The sequence below is a fragment of the Harpia harpyja genome, chromosome 1 (genome assembly GCF_026419915.1).
Source record: "Harpia harpyja isolate bHarHar1 chromosome 1, bHarHar1 primary haplotype, whole genome shotgun sequence".
In the NCBI taxonomy this organism is placed as follows: Eukaryota; Metazoa; Chordata; class Aves; order Accipitriformes; family Accipitridae; genus Harpia; species Harpia harpyja.
In genome coordinates, this window is record NC_068940.1 from 73,648,540 (window position 1) to 73,669,506 (window position 20,967).

The 20,967-nt window shown below is 43.1% G+C and overlaps 1 protein-coding gene across 2 annotated transcripts in view; it reads left to right on the top strand.

Annotated features, from left to right (window-relative positions):
- The window catches only part of RAPGEF5 (Rap guanine nucleotide exchange factor 5), a 165,586-nt gene extending 151,817 nt beyond the window's left edge, over positions 1 to 13,769 (top strand). For both annotated transcript variants that reach the window (XM_052800280.1, XM_052800291.1), the window contains exons 24-26: positions 1,933 to 1,997; positions 6,577 to 6,631; positions 10,017 to 13,769. In XM_052800280.1, the coding sequence (XP_052656240.1) occupies positions 1,933 to 1,997; positions 6,577 to 6,631; positions 10,017 to 10,135 (239 nt within the window). In that variant the 3' untranslated portion in view covers positions 10,136 to 13,769. The remainder of the gene's footprint in view (positions 1 to 1,932; positions 1,998 to 6,576; positions 6,632 to 10,016) is intronic.
- Positions 13,770 to 20,967: the final 7,198 nt, after the last annotated feature.

The window sequence follows — 20,967 nt, forward strand, 5'->3', positions numbered from 1 at the left end:
TACAACCTAGCTCAGATGCAATTTTCTGCTCCACTGAACTTATCTGGACTCTTAGTTGTTGGCTGCAAAGCAAATTTCTGTTCCTTCCAGCCTCAGAGATATACACGTTGCTGTCATTGACTTAAAAAGCTGTGTGGAAATTGCTGCTTCCGGTATAAGTTTTTTCTTTAGAAGTGACAGACAGTTTTTAACTGCACTGGTATAGAGACAAGTAATGCCTGTGTCCTGAAGCCCTGTCCTTTCCTTGTCCCTTTCCCTGGGTCCGCCAAAGCAGCCCAGCAGAGGAGGTATAGAGGGCCCGCTCCCAACTTTCCCCCTGATTTTTAGGATCCTGCCCAGGGGCAGAGAGGTGCCGGAGGCATCCCCAGCATATGCCGTGCTTGCCCCACTTGCTCAGGAGTGCTGGCTGGACTCGGTGTAGCTGGGTTGGCATCCTGCCTGCCCGTGGCAGACCCCAGCCCAGCCGCCCCGGGGGGCACGGGACCTCTCCATCACCCTTCCTGCGGAGCTCTGCCTAGTCAGTCCCAGCCCTGGGTTTCCACCAGCACATGAAGCCATTAACATTTCCATTCTAAGCAACTACAAAATGCCCCCTGGGCACAGAGTGAGTCTTTGAAACAAAAGGAAATATATCAGGTTGGCTCTTTTGGGGGTGGGGATGAAGGTGGGGCTGTGTGTGTGACAAAGCATCCCCCAGCATCAGCTGCAGGTTCCCAGTCCTAAAATCCCCCAAAACGAGGGGGACCGAGTGGGCATCAGAGGGAGCCCTAGAGATGAGCACAGGAGAATCGCCGAGATGCGCAGTTAGACTGGTGTGTTGGAGGTTGGCACATCCGCTGAGAGGGAGACGTTGCCCGTTCACTGTGTGCCATTTGCCTGCTGGCAGATGCAGCTGTGACTTTTAAGAAGCAAGGGTGTTGGAGTGCCATCTCATTACAATATAGCGCTGTCTCCTGGTACTCCTGGGTACCCACACATCCGGGAGAGAGCTGATAAGGGGTATGGTGGTGGTGCTCCTGCTAGTATTTTCAGTAACGCGGAGGATGCACTATCGGAGTCAGACCTTCAGTCCCCACAGGGAATCTATCTATGTCCTTGGTACTTCGTGTCCGAGATAGGTCTCACTTTGTGTCCTAATATGCATTAGAAAAATTAACTGAGGAACATTTGTTTTGCCTGATATTCCCTGCCCTTCAGTTCATTACACTGTGTTCAGTTCCCTTCCTGGAGCAAAGTATAGACCTCTTCCTTTTCACCTCACAGACCTTTTTGTTGCCTTTGCAAATTCTCTCCAACAACACTGCATAAGCGGGTTTTTTTCCCTAGCCATAATGCTTATTTCAAGGCTTTGAACTTCAGTTTGGTGGCTTGTGTTTAACCTCCCCAGCTGGCCACTGCTGTAGCCCATGTCTCTGGGAAGGACTTCAGAGTCATCGTGTCCCACAGAGAGAGACGAAAGGGTGTCAGAGCTGACTCCAGCATCTGGTAGCTCTGCCCCCATGGAGCTCTGGGCTCAGGGACCGGCCAGCCCCAGCCCAGGCACAGCTATGGGCAGCGTGGCTGGATCGGTGCTGCAGGGTGTGGAGAGCAAGCATGCCATGCATGGCCATCCCTCTGGATGCCCCCGCCTGCTCCCAGCCATCCTCTCTATGATACGCACCCCAGAAGTAACACAGACCAGGTTTAATAAGAAATCTGCGCTCCCACTTGAAAATTCTCTTGTTACAATGTGTACATAATGTTGTTATCTAATAATCTCTGCCTGTCATCATTATATCAGGCTTTTGTTCCACTTTTATAAGGTATTGTGTCAATCCTTAATGGGATATTTTCGTCTTTTTTTTTTCTTTTTGTTGCTGTTTAGTAATTTTATTCCTTTCTATTAAACAACAAAGACATGAAAAATAATTCTTTTTCCTTTATTTTTTTCAGATGTAACATTCATCCATGAAGGAAATAAAACTTTTCTGGATAACCTTGTTAATTTTGAAAAGCTGGTAAGCTAATTTTGTCCTTCCTGTTTTTCAAAGAGATTCATGTTCTCTTCTTCCCTTTCCCTTCCTTATCTTGTAAGACTAAAAGGTTTTCTTCTGGCTGAATCAGGAAGAAATAAACAGGGGTAAAAAAGAGCAAGCAGGATAAAACAAGTCAGCCAACAGTCTATCTCCCCTGCCCCTTTCCTCTGCTCCTCTCTCTTCTCATTCCTTCCTCCCTCACTTCTGTGTAAAATGGCTAAGCCAGTAATGGCCAGCATCATTGTCACACAGTCCACTTTTTTTTTTATTTTCCCCGGTGAGAACTATTACTTTGCACCACCTCGTGGACTATTTCTCCTCAGTCAAGTTCTCCTGCTTCAGCTTTCTCTGAATTATATTTCCTTTTTTTTATCAAGGCACTAAAGAAAAGGTTTCTCTAGTTTACCATTTGCCACTGGTATGCTAATTCCATGGATCTTAGGTCAAAAATTTTACTTTCATTTAGGTTAGATGATGAAGAAAATAATGCCTGAAATATGAATTAAACTGACTGTAAATACCACTATACTAACTTTTATGTAGAGGGGCACTTACTGACATTGTATCTTCGGTCACATCTACTCTAGACATCATATGACATCTACACTGGCATAATATTACTGATAGAGGTTTGATTTCTCTAATTTGCATATTTCATTTCTTTGTTGATAACATTTTCGTAGCACTGAAAGCCACAGTTCATATATCTGAACAGTGGTGGAATGGAGAAACTTTGATTTTTTTTTTTGTTGGATTGGAGTATTTGATGAAGAAACCAAAATATTCTTGCCAATTGCTCTAGATGTGCCATGGGACTGTTAGTCCAGATGGCTGTGCCTGGTGAATTGTTCCCAACTATTTTCTCCATGTGTTTACACTTGTTTGAGAATGAACATGCAACCATGGAGTTATTCATGAACCAGATGTTGAACTTATTTCACATCGTATCATAATGTACATTGTCTTTCAACTTGCAAGCAGATGTAGACTGATTTTTGAACCTGAGCTCCTCTTTTTCTTTTCTGCTTGATTTCTGTATCTTTTCTTGTTGCAGAGTTTACAAGAACACTGATTTTCATTTAATGAAAGGTTTTCTTGTCCCAAGTCCATTAACTGTTTGACCTTTAGGTGTTTGCATAAAACTCATTACCATGTTCTTCTTCATTGCCTTTTGGAAGTAAATCCAATTAACATGTAAATTAAACTAGCCCTTGATGCACAATAATTGTTACTAAAATCCCCCCACTGGCCTATATATTTATCTAGTGAATATGTAGGATCTGATTTTTGTTCCAGTCTTAGCCAGACCTTGTTTGTTTGTTTGTTGTTTAATCATGTATATATTTAAGGTATGCTGGGCTTGCTGGGTAAGATTTCCTATCCTTTCTGTCACCATTGTGTCTCCAGAGGCAATGGGAGCTTTGCTAATTGACTTCAGTGAGCCAGGATTTCACCTTTTCTATGCAAATGGATAATGGGCATTTTAAATGGCAGGGGGGAGAGTCTGAGGTGATGGTGGTGGGGTGAGGGTTGTTCAAACTGACACTTCCTCCAAATTATTAGTCAGATCACGCCCTCAGGAACATGCTGTCTCATGGAGCCCTGTGTACATATGAATGCAGGCAATAGTGCAAGCTTAGGAAGTGGGGGCTTAGAAGAGATTTAAATATGCTTGTAGTGGAAAGCCAGGCAGGACACATATTACACTGGTTCATTTGGATGCTAAGGTATTTGGTCAATGGGCATGAACTTACCAACAAGATGTATCACACATGATCATGTATACATCAGTTCATGTTTCTTTTCTAATTATAAGGGCTTTGTCCCAAGGAAGAACGTCTTCCTTAGTGTTCTGTTCTGTGCTGAGCACTTTCTGACCTCTGCTGAGAAAAATTAGGAGTGACATTGACTCCCGCTTGGTTTGGATCAAGCCACTGACCCTCACCTGCAAATTTGCTGTTGCAGAAAAAGAAGAAAAGAATTATTCTACCATAGCAGATTACTGCTTTGGGGAAGGAACTTACTCACTGTCATAAATGCATTGAGTTTCTACTTACAAATTTCAAAGCAAAGATGGTTTCTCTTGTCTCCATTTGGATCAGTATTTTGAAATATTTCACTTCTGCATTAGACATCTCACCTGAAGGATGACTTGTCAGTCTGAACCATTGTTTTTTCCAACTATATTAGTTGGTTTAATAACAGATATTCTCTTTTCCTACAATCCCTGCTTCTTTTATATTCTTAGACCATCATGGCCTCAACAATCCTACCGTGACTGAACTTGATTTGACATGACATGATTACAGTGAAGACAAAGTTAATTCAAAATATAAAGAAGGGAATTTGCAAAGTGAAAAAAATGAAACAATCTTTTGTCTCAGGAATGTTACCTAGTTTTAGCAAAAGTTGAAGGGATTGCAGTGGTTTATTTAACTCCATGTTGGGTAAACTCTAGAATAGTGTTAGATCGATATTTAGTACCATACCCACTTCCTCAACTAAACCTGAAGGAATATGTGAAAATACGATCTTATACTGTTGAATCTCAAGATATTTTCATGGTATTTACTGAGCTGCTTCACTGAAATGTGGCTTCTTCAGTTTTTTTTTCTCCAGTCAGCCATCACTCATATCTTAGCAATGACATCTCAGCCACACTCCAGCAAACTCTTAATACAGGTCAATGGCCATTACTGTTTTAAATAACACCTCGTTACCTAGTGCCTTCAGCTGTAAGGACTGTGTACATGGCAGCTGAAGGTTCTCAACCCCCAAATATCAGTGCAACTCCCAAGCCTGAGTTTTTGCTATCCTCGGTTAAAGGAGTGCTAATGATCCTAGGTAGCTGATAGGCTGAAAGGCCACAAGAAATGTGTGTTACTCATCGCACTAATGGTATGCAAACACCTGTTTACAGAGTCAGGAAACAGCATTTGCTTTGCAGATGAATTGGCTGATTTTCTGTGTTACAGTTGGATTCAAGAGAGTTGAAAATAGACAGAGAGAAATGCCTAATTAGGCTACTAAAGCCAGGAGATTTGGGATTCTGCTTTAAGAGAGTGTTACACAAAGAGGTTCTTCAGTTACCAGAGCATCATCTTCAGATGTCAGTCTTGGGGTGGACCCCCACGCTGGCTGACTACAAAGGAGAAACAGCAAAGAACGACAGCATGTGTGATAGTGCGGTCTCTCTTCTAAAAGCCAAATGCAAAGGGTATCAGCTGGAAAACATCACAGCAGCAGCACTGATGGAAGCTGTAGCTCTCCCAGTACTCACACTATTGATCATGAAGTCTAGATCACCTCATTAGAACTTCATTATAATCAGTGCAAGGACATCAGCACAAGAGATTGCATCATTTCATGGCAAATGAAACACAGCGGGTAACAAGAAAAATTATTTTGATTCACTGATGAAAGGAATATGAAGTTTCCATTAAACTTGCTCTTCTGATAAGCTTTTCTATGGAGGAGCCTTGTAAGCCACTGCCAGGGTGTTAAGAGATGAGCTGTTCTGCATCGTTCTGGTCTTAAACATACTCTGCTCAAGACAGTTAATCTTTCTGCCTCTGATTATTTTTGAGGGAGATGTGAGAAGAGCATCAGCTGTTTGTATGAGCTATTATATCATTCCCGCTAACTGCAATCTGCTTAAATTAGTTCCTAGATTTGGTGAAGAGTTGCCACAGAAGCAGTCAAATAAGGAAAAAAAAGTAATGCCTCGAGAACTTTATGGGCGACATCTAGTGAAAATGAGCACACTCTACTGATTTATAGTGAACAATTCCAGTTTTCATAAGTTGAAGACCCGAGCCTGAATGAGAAAACAAACTTAAACCTTTTATTTCCTCTGCTTAATCTAAGTGAACATCCAATATCCCTCTTAGCACCAGCTTTTCTTAAAGTGGTATACCTACAGTATAGTCTTATTTGGTACGTGTCTGCAGAGATGTCAGGGTGCTTGCTCTGCAGCATTTAGGCTATGGGCTAGGTTTTTTTGTGTTGGTTATCGTTCTGCAGAAAACTGCCTAGCTGATACTGGTGCCTGATTGTGCTAGGCATTATACAAGTATACGTTAACGTGTAGTCTGTGCCACAAAGGGGCTTATAGTCTAATTAGACAACACACGGAGACAGAAGAAGAGGTTGCAGACTACCAAATGTACTGGATAATGCACTAGAACTGGGGGTTGAACCCAGAAGCACCACCCAGTCCACAGGACTTCCCTACTGTAGGCTTTCAGTTTAATAAAAGTCACAGGAACAAAAATAAGCAACTGTTTGGCTATTTTTCATTAGCATTTCCCGTGGGCTCTTAGGGAGTTGTCCTCATTTAATCTGTGTGATATCAGTAAGGACCTTCTAGATTAACCCTGTTTCATCATATATTATCACTAAGACAAAGAGCAAAGTCTCTCTCCTGCTGTCTTCATTTCATACCTTACTACAGTTGCTTTTCGCTGTACAGTGTAGGGCAAGGAGATTTTTTTTCAGGCTTTTCTAATGACAGAATCCATCTCAGATTTTTGCACTGATGTTTTATATCTTGTCTTTGCAGCACATGATTGCAGATACTGTTCGGTCATTGAGACATTGCAGAAACAACCAGTTTGGTGAGTAGCCAAAATTTGCCACTTATTTTGCCTTTGTACAGCCTTGAGGGTTTGGGGTTTTTTTCTGCTTTCTTTCCACTTGCTCAGGTTTACTACAGCAGCAAAACGTGGTTGACAATTATTTAACCAATTGGCAAGAAGGGGCATCATTGTTGGAAGGTCAACCCAGCAAAAACCACAGTTGGATGAAGTTTTACTTCACAAAATATTTGTAGAAACAGCTTCCAAATTTTTTGTAAATTATTTTCCTGCAAAAAATATCACCTCTTCAAAATACTGTGTAAGATCTGTGCCAGCTGCGCTTAATAATGGAGGCCCCTGATGTACACTGCTGTTTCTCACTTTCCCAGCTACAACTGAGTTACCTCAGTCTCCCGCTAGTCTGTGTGTTTTGGTAACGGATTCACAGCTGTCTTGGCTTCCAGTAGCTGTAGGGTGGTATTCATCACCACAGCTTTTCAGTTGGCTTTTCACCAAGAGCAATTGTTTGCTTAGCTTGGGTTCTTAAGGACATTTCACAAAATGGTGGAAGTCTTGAAGATAATAAGATCCTTTGGGTTTCATGAAAGTAGTTGACTAGGTAGAAAAGAGGGGGTTGTATTAGTACCTCAGCTAGGGGAAGTCTGCAAACAGAGCTCTACCTGATTTAGGCACAGGAGGATCTACACTGATGGGAATGGTCACGAGTGCCTCAGCTGCACAAAAGACTTGTTTTTTGTTTCCACCTTATTAGCCACCAGAGAATCCAACCCTAAGGGACTGTGCCAGAAGACCCCAGGTCTCTTTGTTCTGTTGCTCACAGAGGAGAAACCTTGTTTTTCTCCTTCTCAGCATTTCTTATTTTCTGCGGAGAGGTTAAACACAGGAAAGGGACAAACACAACACTACTTTAGGAAGTGGTTAGTTTTTAAGCCAAACCCACTAAACATGTCATTTATTGAGGCCACTAAAACCTCTTTTCCAAAGAGAAGTTCAGAATTGTGCTGCAGCCTTGGGGAAAAAAGAGTTTGAATCTTTTTTTTTTTTTTTTTTTCCAGCTGAATATTCAGCAGCTGTCAGCATGGACTCCTACAAAAAGAATAATAATAATAATTTTATGTATAAATACATGTACCTTGGAGAATGATAGGTAGTGTTAAGAGCTTTGCTGAACATTTGTTCTATAGAATTACCATGTGTATGTACAGTCTTTTTTTTACACAAAGGCTGCTCAGTATTATGGTTCTTGTGTTATTTTGAGAAAGTTATATGTAAGAGAGGGAGAGGGGAAGAGGGAGAAGGATGTGCCTTTTGGTTTTATTCTGTTAAACCAGATACTGAAGGAAATATTGATTAATCCAAACCATGCCTCTGTAAATTAGAATGGCTCTTACTTGGTATTACAAAATGTAGCATTGGTTCCTTTTAATGATGTGAATTTTTTTTGCAGCTTCTCTGCAAATCTTTCATCTTGTTTTTGCCTTTTTTTTTTCCAAGTGGTTTTGTAAGTGTTGCAACATAAATCCAAGGTTAATACCTGAGATTTATCATATAATCTGGTAGTTTGAAGTACGTGATTGTTATTTTATTTTACCACAGACTTGATTTATTGTGCAGCTGGCATTTAAAAAGCAGCTTATACAGACATCCCTGTAGGCACTTTTTTTTTTTCTTAAATTCGTTTAGGCATGAAATGAATTCACTGAATATTTATTGAGACTTTATAGACAGTTTCCTTTTCTAGTGGGCTTATTTTGCTCTCAGGAATGTGAATCTTTCTACTGCATCAATTTCCAGATTGGCCTAAGAGCAGCAGGCATCTCACTGTAGGAAAGAATTCAAACAAAACCAAGCAAGGAATATTATTACTGTTTATGAACTGTATCATGTATATTAAGCTTGCAGGCCAAAGCCTTTCTGGGTTAGAAACTGGTTAGGTTCCAAGTAAGACTGAAATGCCTTTTTAATGGAAATAATACTTTTATATCCTAAATCCTGAAAACAAATCCTGGAAACAAACATTTCCAAAACCAGGCAAAACAGCCTGAAAAAATAACATAATTCAAGCTTTTGTCATTTCAGGTGTTAATGAGAAATACAAATGTTTTTCAGTACGCTCAGCACAGCTGCTGGGATCCTATTCCCTCAGAACAAAAAGGTCATCTCTGTATCCCGACACAAATTTATCACGTTGTCCTGTTCTCTCCCACATTTCTCAAGTTAGATAGCTGCTCAGAAATAGCTCTTAAAAATAGCTGCCCGGGAACCCTGTTAGCAGCTGCATGCAGAACTGGCTGCATTGACATCCCACGTTACCTACACAGCATCATACAGCGCTCTTTAGAAACAAGTGGGATGGTTGGTTCCTGGAAAGCTTCTCATGTAGCTGGAGAGCGTGGAGAAAAGGATGATAATGAAACAAAGGAGAGGGAGGGAGCATGCGAGTTAAGCTGATTGGTTTGGGGAATTTTGAGGGGTATTCTTTTTTAATTTATGGTAATGTTATTAAAAATTCCTTGAGGACATGGACTAGAATGGAGCTCTCCAACCTTCGCTCGTTTGTCAGCAGTCAGCAACGTGTGGGAAACATATCTTGTTGCTTTCTCTGCCTGTCTTGATGGGTCTTGTGGCCATGGGCTTAGCTTTTCCTTTTCCACTTCTGCTGGTCACCAGCCATGCTGGAGGGTTTCACAGGCGGCAAGTTCCCACAAGCCAATGTCAGGCGTAAAGCTTGTAACAGAAAACATCTGCTATTCAAGCCACCCTTCAATTTGTCTGTTACACAGCTAATTCCTCTTGCCGTATAAACTCCCATGAAATGACAGCATGACTCTTGTCTCTGTTACTAGATCAGAAATCAAAAGCATAACAGATCAAAATGTGGGGGCCTGTCAGAGCAGCTTTGAAGAGCTTTTTTATCTGTCTGCTGCGCCGTCACCTTTCACCTGCTCCGAAGGAAATTATCTGGGGCCTGCTGTCTTGTGTACTTGTGTTAAGGTTGTTTAAAAGTCACAGGCTTAGTTGCCCACCCCCGCTCAAGGTCCCAATGTACTGCCAGAGCGGCACAAAGGGAACTTTGAACCACCCTTGCAGGGGACGGACTGCCTGAACTGCCAGCAGGAATAAATCTTCCACTCGGGAAGAGCCAGCTTCTTGCTGACACTTGTCCCTCTGTGCACGCTGGCTGCCCAGCATTGCCTACTTCTTTCTTTCTTCTCCCCTTTTCTGTATCTAGCTGTTACCTCATGCATTGCACTTAAACAGCAAGTCCTTTGGATCACTGGCCGTCTTCCTTGTGACTGTCTAGCACCTGACAGGTTGGCACGCCAGGGACTTCGTAACGCACAGGACAGGGAAGCAGGCAAGGCATGGCTTTCTGATCCGTCCCCTGTTTCTTGTCTTGCAGGCAATGAAGTTCCTTCGAAAGAGCATCATGAGCTGAAGCCATATGTCCATCACCTGCATGTCATCGACAACCAGCAAGCTCTGTTTGAGCTTTCTCACAGGATAGAGCCGCGAGTGTGAGCATACACAGCTTCATATAACCTTGTAACTGCAGCACTTTGAATTAAGTGAATGTTTATGCCAAGCATGTTGCTTCCCTATATAAGAACAGTTTACTGAGTTTTATCAGTAGCTCACACAACATGCGCGGGAAAATCAGGCAAGAGCCAGCAAAGGAGCTGCTCGCAGAGTTGCAGGGCAAGCTTGGTGCCATCCCCACTGGTCACCAGGACGGGAGCGAGCGGAGCAGCATCCTTTGAGCTCAGGAGCTTGGTTTCTGTGAAAATATTGTTTGGTCCAGTGTAGCTTTCAGTGCAGATTCTGGCAGTATTAGAATGAAAGAAATGGTCGTGTCGCAGCAGCAAAACATTTCAGCAAGCAACGTGCCGCAAGGGGCTTGATTCTCGGCTCACCACAGTACGTACCTCACTGATTCAAGGCTGCCAAAGTATTGTTGCCAAAAAATACTGTGCAATCTGTGCAGCTCCCCTGAGTCCACTGGAGCATCTTATTTGAGATGAGTGTGGACAACCAAGAATGGAACATAAAGAGACAGCGCACCAGATGAAACTCAAGAGTGCATCGTGATGTGGAGGTCAGCAGCAAATACTGTTATGGCCCCTTAAGAATCTGCTTTCTAAAACACACTGTAAGAGCCAATCCACTTTGGTTGCAGTTTATGGACACAATTGTTTGTACACTGAAAACATGTTAATTTCGTCCTTTTCAGTTATCTCAGATACAGTACCAGCTCCTGCAGTTAACATGTTATAAATTATTATAGCAGGAGCTTTGTTTTCTGCTTGGATTACAACCTCCTTTGTGTCTATTCTGAGGCAATGCCTAGATCACCTACATTCCTAACTCGCCTCCTGGAACTACTCTTTTCAGCAGGTAAAATTCCACCTAACTTGCACACATTTCTAGTTTTTAAAGAACAAAAGGGTACACCTTACAGGGTACCAGTGTAATTACCTGCATACGCACCGGGCTCTCAGTATCAGAGTCCCTTTACTGCTTCTGCCCCTCTCACACCCCTCCCCTAGCCATTTTTCATGTAGCTAAAAGTACTATTTCTGGGCACGTACTGAGGCAGCATTTCTAAAGTCTTGTCTACAGTTGACCGACACCTAAGCACCACTGTCACCGTAGCTCTGGTTTTCAGTGCTAAGAACTTGCCCTGAAATAATCTAGTGAATGCCACAAGCAATGTGCAGTGTGCTACTCTGTCTGCCATGAGTTTGTACACTGACTCACAGTTACAGTCCCTTTACAGAGCAGGGAGGATACATTGCATTGCTCGCCCATCTCTATTGTATGTTTTCCACATGAGGAAGACTTCCAAGAAAATGCTCCTTTACTGAAATGTGGGAATACTGAAGTAGCATGCTCTTCATCATTGTGTTATCTCTGGTTTAAAGGGATTAAAAAAAGCAGCTTTAACAAGTAGTCTGTGGGGGAATCTGTAGAATGCATTTGGTTTTCCCATCTGTGAAATATTGTATAGATCTATTGTAAAGGAAACAGATGTTTCAGAAATGTATTTGCTTGTACTTTGTTATTATCAAATACTATATGATTTTTTTTTTTTTAGAAAAAAAATCTTCTTTTTACCCAGTAAAAAGAAAAAAAAATAAACTCTTGCTGGCCATGGAGTAAAAATTTCCTATGTTCTTCTGTAGATGTGACTGCACATATTGTAAATAACTCTTTTGTGCAAACAGACCAAAACTGTTCAGATGAGGTTACTGGCTGCGGCGGGCTCCTTTCTGCAGTGTAAGAACACAAACCAGATACAATTTGCTGCTTGTGTTATTGCAGTTCTTCGCCTGGCTACAGCACTCCCTGAATTCCCACCCTAGCTGCACTACCTGGGTGGTTTGCTGGGTTTTGAGCTCCCCCTTGTGAAATCTTTTTTTACTGTGGCATTATTTTTAGGAGCCTGTATGTAGACCAGCCTGCATGCTTTAGCTCGTGTGCTGTAACACTCTAGTCCACAAGTTGTTCTGTTGAAATCTGTGGGAGAGGGAGCATTAGAAGGTATTCAGGGTGAGAAAGTAGGGCTGTTTCTCAGTTCACTGCATTTGGCTCTGTGATAGTTTTGGTAGTTACTGCTGATGAAGCAGCAGTGGTGCCAGAGAAGAATAAAAGATAAGGAAATGAATGAAGGGAAAAAAAGAAAGAAAGACAAAAAAAGAAGAAAGATGACTGTGCTCAGGCTTTGATTTGAAAGCATGCTAGAGCCACCTTGAAGGCTCCTCACTCTGTCAATTCAAAATGGTTGAAGGTAATGGATGGGTTAACTTGTACCAGTAGGCTTCAAGCCATCTGAGGTATTGGCTATCTGCACCGCAGTAACTTTATACTAAATGAGGTGTTGCCTACCCTTTGTAGCTGGCTTAAAATCAGTTTGAAGGCACATAGCCAGCATTAACCTCATTATCTGTGTTGTGGTTAATTAGACTACTGTTTAAAACTTTGCAAACTAGTTTTCATAGTGGTCTGCATAACTTGGATATAAATTTCTGGTCTGAGGGGCCAAGGTGGGTGGATCAATTTCACATTGAAAATATGGACATTATAACTGTTACCATAAAGGAAAGGCAAATAACCCAAATCTGTAGCTAGTAAGTCTAATTAAAAAAAGGCCCTTCAGAGTCTTCGTTCAACAGGTGAAGTATTGCAGAGCTAGGCTGCACACTGGCAAGCAGTTTGAAGGTGTGGTGGTTGGGAGGAGAACTAGAAGTAAACCCTGTGAAAAGGAAAGTGGGACACTATACAGCCTCTACCAGGGTCCAGCACTGGTGATATTGTGTGATTTTTTTTTTTTTAAATCCTTCAATAGTGCAATTATGTTACATAGGATAAAATCCATGAATCTTGTAAGTTCAGTTTATCACAATTGCACCTGGGTTTAAATACTCTGCATATTTTCCTTAGTAGCTAGGAGAAGTAATTAGAACAAAGGAAAAAAGCCGGGTCACTTTATACCTCTGATGTGGGATTTTTGTTGCATCAAATTTAGATGTTTCTATGACACAGCTTTTTGATTCTAGCCCCATCTCAGATAGAATTAAGTTGCATTTGCATGACAGTGGCAAAAAAAAAGGTGTTATCAGAAATAATACGATGTGCTGCTGTAAAATTACAAAGAAAGATGTAAATACTAAACATTTTAGCAGAGTAATATTTATTTGCATAGCCTATTTATTGTCATCTTATACACTGTTAAATACTGGGATGAAGTCAATGAGCTGAGGTAAGAACACCTGCCTGTTCATTCTCTCTGAGTGCCATAATGCTGTCAGCTTGCATTAAAAGTAATAAAATAGAAAACCCCAAATCAAGGTATTTACCTAACTTCTCAGGGACTACAGCTAGTAGTTATCCACCGTTATGAGACCTGGTATGTATGAAATAATCAGATTTACCAGAATCAATGTTGCCAATGTTTTCCTTTTCATATTTCATGCTTGTCTGCCTCTGTACATATTATGTGTTGTGTATTTATGAGAGCTAGTAAGCAATAATTTATATGTCAAAATGGCCAAGCAATACAAGGTTAAAACTTGTAGAAGCAACTGTTACATTTATCTTGCATTTTTCCAGTGTTTTTTAATATTGCTTTTAAAAATATAAAAACTACCTTAATGAAGTCTGGGTACTGTGCCTTCATGCCTATCACACATACTTATTGTTCCTAACTGGAATATTTTACCTCCAGTCATTCAGTTCCACAAACCCTCACTGCGCTTGCGAAGTGGATGCAGACCCACGTAGAGGGTCAGGAGCCTGACCCTGTTCAGAGCTGCTCGTCCATCTCTGGTTGGTGGGACTTGCTGGTACCAGCATTTCAGAAGCAGGGATGAGGTTAATGAGGCCTCAGCTGTGCCTTATCATCACAGCACAGTCTAAGAGGAGCCTGGAGCAACCATGAGAAGTCCCTGTGGGAGAGGGGAGGAGTAAATCTATCTTCATATCCTCTGGAGTCTGCTTATTGGCACTTGATCCACTTACTGAGGACAGCAAATGCTTTTCCCTGTCATCGGGCATCTCTGCTGGTGCAGTTTCCTCTCCCTCCTCTCTGCTGGTCTGCAGGGGGAAGGCAGAACCCATTATGGGCTGCGAGCGATCTGTAATGCCACTGAGGCTTGTCCTGTCTTTCCACTTGCAAACCCTGGGAACCACTAAGCCAAACCTGGCTATTTCACACAGAAATAGCACTTGGTACTTACAGCGTGATGTCTGTTGAAAGTGCATTACAAATAGGCAGTACTTAATCCTCTAAGTGCCTGCACCTTAAGTAGTCTTAAGCCTGACCTACGAAGTGTGTGTGGCAGTATTAGTATACAGGTAGGGAGAATTTTAACTGGAATAATTAAAACAGTACAAGCCCAAATTGTTGACACAGCTCTATAATGATGTTTAAAGATACTTTACAGCCAGACATCCTTTTCCAGATCCAGCTGTACAAGCTGAAGAATTTATGTTCCCAGCTGTTCATCACTGTCCCTTCATTAGAGATCATTGCTCCCCACAGTGTAGCCCAGAAGGAGACCTGGGGAATATCTCCTAACCTGTTCCAGTTAGCTGGATTACTTCAAGCCACATGTTGCTCCATACAAGCAGCTAACTTTGCACTGAAAGGCTCTCCTTCCATTCATCAGCCCTGCTGGGAGGTTGTCACAAGAGGCTAGAGTGACAATACCTTTAAGATGATTTGCAAATGGGAAGGTATAGAGCTAAGGATAGCTGCCTTACAGCTAGAAAAGCCACAAGAAGAGGCTGCTGCACTCCAGATGATGTCCCTTATACCACCTTGCTGAACTACTCAGACAAGGGCTCCTCCATTCCTGTCAATCAAAAGAAGCTTTACTGGCAAAGACCTGCAATTTAAGCTGCTCAATGGGCTCCGTGGATTTCAGCTGAAGTGGTTAGAGAGGCCTGTGATGAGCTGTTCCTGTGGGAGCTGGGTGAAGGTGAGAGGCAGCAGGTAGGAGCAGTTTGCTCTGGGGCCAGCACAGCCCTCTGTGCAGCATGGGACTAACTTGCATGGGGACAACTGCTCTACCCTATGTAGGGGTGATTCCCTCTTCTTGGTGGATAAAAACCGCTCAGCCTGGAAAACAAACCTCCTGAATATTTGCTGTGTTTCACATCCCAGCGGGCTTTCATGCCACATAGAGCATCTGCCCTGGAGTCCTCTTCTCTTCTGCCATGGGGTTGGCAGCCGAGTTACACAGCAAAACCCAAAGAAGGTAAGTCTTCCTCTGGTTCTAAGAGCTGTCTACTTCTGCACCTACAATGACCACCATATCACACTGGAGAGTTGTATGATGGCATACTATGTGCATGGTTACAATAATACCGTGAAATACTTGTAGTTGTATCAGAGTTAAAAGAATTGTGCAGTGTAGTTAAAAAATCTGGAGAACTGAGGAGGTCTGCAAAGGTGGGCCAAATGAACAATTTTTGAAGCAAGGAGAGAAGCGTTCTCCTCTGTTTTCCCTCTCATCTGGAAGAAGGTCAGTGGATTTCATAAGATCCTTGTAAAGGTCCAGAAAGCCTAGCAAAAGTGAGCTTGAGCAGCAGCTCAATCTCAGAGCCTTTAAGAGGCCAAAGAATGGCAATGATACAGTCTGCACAATTATAATTTTCACTGCCCGTTGCAGTGGTAAGCAGTTGCAGCTGGTTGTCATCCCAGGAGGTCTGTACTGGCACTTGCTTGCAGAGGCACCAAGTGGATCTTTGCAAATCCATGCATTTGGGGAACTAGCTGGGCTGCAGCATGTTTTTTTCCATCCCTTTCCCATCCTAGGCAGACCATGGGAGGAAGGAAAGGGGCATAAACTTGAAAGCTTTGGAAAGCTTCCTTTGCTCTGAAGGGTGCTGCTGACCCTTTCCAGGTCCCACTTCCCCAGGGGGAATCCTCAGGGTAGAGGCAATCCTTGTCCTTACCTCCCCATTAGAGAAAATCACAACAATCCTAGAGAAACCAGGTGGTTAAAACCCAGGGGAAAACCTCATTTTGGGGTCAGGAAAGAGAAGAGCCATTCAGGAGGTCACATAAACCCAGCAGGTGAGAGAGAAGCTCTTCCTTTGTGTTCTCTCCATTGGTCTGATTGATTACACCTGGATATTTGGCTGTTTAAGTTGTTACTTTGCAGGGAGAGGTGGAGAGTGCTGGGTTTGTGCGTAAGTAGGACTGTTTCCTAACAAGAGATCTTTGTGGACTGGCTTTAGTGCTCTTTATGGTCCTAGTGCCATTAGTTCCTCTCCATAACGTTTCAGCTCTCATCTCTGTAGTAAGGAGTCAGAGCAGTCCTGGGGATGCTAAGAAATAGTGAATCAGCATAGTTTAGAAGAAAATTTGGTGGGAAAACCAAACTTCCTTTACCCTTTTTGGCATGAAAATGTGGATTCAATGGTGTAAGTTTAGAGAAGCACATGAGCAAGGTGTGAAGATGTCTTTAAGCAGAACCAGGTGAGCTAAACCACACTGAAGGACAGTCACTGGGGTAGCCTGCCTTGAATAAAGGGGTCTTAAATGATGGTTTGTGCAAGGAGATAGGTTATAGATTGCCTGGTCTTTCGAACAGATTTTCTTGCAAAAAGTTGTCAGGGCTTCTAAAACTTGCAGCTTTTTGTCTTGGTCTCCTGCTGTTGCTGTCACCAGTGCAAGTCCTTTCCTGTCCACAGCGGCAGGAAGGGCTGGTTCAGAGTGACTGCTAGTGCTCCAGGTAAGGTTATAAAGAAGAAACGGTTAGTGATGGCAAACGGCTTCTTTGCTAAACTGCAATAATTAGACATGAGGTAAACGGTACTGCAACAACAACAAAACAAAAAAACAAACAAAACTAAAAAAAAGGGGGGAGGGGGAGGAAAAGTCCTGCCATTGACTCTGCTGAGTGCGGAGCTGCCTTTGCAGGGAAATGGGTCAGACAGGAGTGTTACTTACCGCGGACAAGTGGCGCTGGCAGAACTCACCCATTTAACTTAAGTGGTGAAGTGCCCCTTGCGAGACGTACTGCCAGCTGTGACAGATAGCTTGAAAGTGCAGAGCTGTGCTTTGCTGGAGGGGAATTTACCAGTAAATGTAAACAGGGATGATTCAGACCTATAAATGGCAAAGGGTGGTGAGGATCAAGCGCCTCTCTGGTAAGTTACATTGGCTTTTGACAAATGCTTGTGAGAGCTCTCCATAATGCTAGGCAAAGGTTTGTGTTGCTTCATATGCAACAAAGCTGTTACTGAGGCTGAGTGGGCCTGATTCCTGTGTGGACTTGCCCCCAGCCAAGTGTGCCTGTCGGTGGGGTGACTGCAGTGCAGGCAAGAGCCTGCTGAGGAATTCAGCTCAGCAGCTCCAGGTGACGGTCCTTCAGCCATAAATCCCTCAAAAGTTTGAAGTCTTCAAGTTACATCAAGCAGCTTGGAATAACTTCCATCAGAACAAGGCCAGCTGCTGTCATAAGGGTGTCTGTCCCTTTCATTCAGAAAGACTGTGTGAAGTCAAGTTGACCTTCTGTTGAGTTCTGTTGGGTTTTAAAAACTCTGGATGCTCAAATGTTTGCTGTCAGGGTGAGTCCCTGGCTATGCTACAAAACTGAATGTACCCTCTGAATCCAATTTGAAACACTTCAAAGCAGCAAATAACTGCAAACTGCTTTATCTGCTGCTGATGTTGGGCTTCATAAAAGGCCAGCACCTCTTGTCATGGTGCAGTGCCAGAAGAGAACCAGGCAGAACTGCTGGGTGCCCTGTCACACTCACAGGGATGAAAACTGTTGTGGCTGATGCCAGCATTGACCTTGGCTCAAGGCTACAGCTGTGTATTCCAGCTTCAGGGCACATTGTTGGTTGGAGGCCAGTTTTTAAGTCCAAGTAGATGATGATGTGATAGTAGGAGCTATCAGAGAGGCATAAAACAGGACTGGGAATGAATTGAACAAGTGCAACATAGCAGATGCAGAACAGGGGAGGATTGTTAGGGGAAAAAAACATGCAAATCTGAAGAAAATTCACGTGTGTCTGATGTGTTTAGACACCCTTGTTTAGTGCCTATTTGATGAGGTTTACTTCATTTTAAGTGAGGTAATTAACTTTTAAATAAGAGTTTCTGCTGAAGAGTATAATGTAGTTTAGCCAATCAAATTTAATTTTGTGCTTTTTGCTAACTTGATTTATTCCTCAGAGCAATTTGAGTGACTCCAGGGAACTTGGTCTGGCTTTGTATAAGTGCAAATGAGGAAAGACTTAGGCTAAACATTAAGGTTTTCAGAGGACATTGACAGATAGTAACGTGGCAATGGTAGGTGTCATCTCCCAGAAATAATTAGCCAAGAAACTGCTGGAGACGTGTTATTAAACGACAGGCAGGGTTCTTATGTGGGGTGTCTCTGCAAAGAGCACATCACTGTTTTGACCAAGCAAAGGGCTTGGCTGACTGTTGTTGGTTGCAGCAAAAGCTGCTGCCAGCTAGAACAAACTTTTCCAGCAGCTAACGTGCTCTTAGTAGTATCTTCCCTTTTGAAAGCTCAGATACCATTGACATCTAGTGGCGAAATCCTGTGCCCGGAGAGCCAGTTTATTGCATCAAAACTGCCTGTGCGACCCCCAGGGACTGCAGGACATAATGCAGCAGTGAGAGGCTCCTCTGTCATCTGCGTGGTCCACTGACCCCAGTTTATTAGATTTGTTGACTCGGATTCCCGTTTAAGTGGACTGATGGGATTATTTGTTCAGCCTTTTTGTGCACGTTTCCCCATGGATTTAGTTTTCAGGCTTTATGATGAGAGTGCACATTCACTTAGGACAGATGCTAATGGGAATAAAGACTGCTGCCTTCCAATCTGTCAGTAGCCCTCGGAGTCAGCGTCTCATCCAAAGCTGTTGGCTGCAGTGTGAGCATTTGGTCTGCGGCAGCTTCTCCAAACATGCTGCAGAGTCGCCTGGGTGCGTGTGGCAAAAGCAAGCAAATTCCCTGCCCTGCTGGGTTAATGGCGTGAGGCTGAATTCACTGTTTAATCAAAGGAGAGGTTTTGTGAGCCCAAGGAGTGGGTTTTCTCTGGAAGATGCTATTGTACATGTGCTCCTGGCAGTCTTGGTGATAGTTTGTGGCTATGTTCACCCAGCCTTTCATAAGGAGAGCTGAGCAACTTAGACTGCTTTGTGTAGCAATGCCGGGCTTTGATCCCAAATACCATGCGCTGCACATGAATTGCACTATGAAAGGAAAACAGGTTGCTTCTGAAATGAGCAGATAGAGCTCTTAAATGCCGCTGTTGCCAGGGCGTGAGACAAGGCTGTAGTGATGTGCTGGCTTGTGTACCCTGGAGCAGGCACAGGGCACTGTGCCGCATCTGGGGAAGGTGTTTTGGGGCTGCTCTGCTCTCCCTATGCAATCATGGGTCACGTCCTCTTTACCCTGGTCAAACCACCCTGAATTCCCCATATCTGCAGCACCCCCATGAGCACAGCTGGGGCCAGCCAGCTGGAGCTGCCATGCGCTGTCACAGGGAAGCTGCAAATAGAGAAGAAGGGAGCATTTGGGAGTCTGTCGTGCTATAAGCTGCTGGCTGACAAGCCAGGGACTGCCAAAAGGAACAAAATTCAGAAAGGCTGAACATGTCTGCTGCTGGTCAGGGACAGCTGCAGGCTGTAGGCACTCTGGGAAAAGTCAAGACTAATCAGATTTTGGTGTGACTTGGCGAGTAGGAGGACTGCAAATATGTCACATATGTATCATACAGTTTTGAAGAAGCATCCAAAAGACACAAATATTTGTTTAAGCTGTAGCTGTTTGATAAATTGTGCATACTCAGCAAAAGTCTCCAAACAACTAATCAACTGACATCTTTCTCAATGGCCTGTTGGTAGCAGTAGTTTATTCCCTGGGTCTCTTACTCTGTCAAAATACCAATCAGCTCTTAATGGTTTGGACCTTATCAGTATTTAATTTATTGGTTTTATTTTTTCTACAAATCCCTTCACTGAAAGAAGGGGGGCTAATTTTGTATTCCTAGCTTGCAGTTATCTGAGGCTGAATGCCAGCAAGAGCATACTGTGACCAAAAACCAGATAACTCAACCTAGAAAATTATGTCCCGTCTTGTGCACAGGATTGCACCATCAGTTGACTGACAGATGAGGGAACTATGAGACTAAATTCTGCTCTTGAGCTTTGTTCTCCTTTATCCAGCAGTCACTTCTGGAATAATGGGCAGTACTTGTGGGAGCAAGAATTTGCTGCTGATACAATTCAGGGGAAAGAGGAAGCAGTTTTAACCTAGTTTCTAAAGAAAAATGTCTCATTTGCTGCCCTGTCTTATCCCTTGTTAGCTTTCTAGGTATTTGAGACATTTTCCACAAATCTGGAAGAGTCATGAAAGGCTCAGAAATAATTATACACCTGTGAGGGAACTCAGAGGACAGCTGGGGGAGATGAGGGGTAATCAAACAGGAGGATGCAGCACCGCTCCTCATCCCCATGGTGCTCTGTGGTCAGCAGGAAGCCAGTTCTTGCCTGAGGCATGTTAGCTCTTGCCTGGCGGAAATTTTGCTGGTCATAGGAATCAGTGTGTGGGCACATTTGAGCAAGGTACCATTGGTACACCTTGCTTTTCATCCTGGAGGTTTTTTGTCTGGTGATGCTAGCAAGGCATTGATCCAGGGTCATAATCTAGTCCCTGCTTTTACCACCCTAGGCAAAGTAATTGCTGCTGAAGTTCCTTTGTTCCACATCATAGTCCTTTCCTCCTGCCTTTTTCCAGTCCTGCCTTTTTTCTACATGCTGCAGAGTGAGTTGTCTCTTAGTGTCTCAGGCAGCAGATTCTGACCATTTGTGAGCTCTGTACA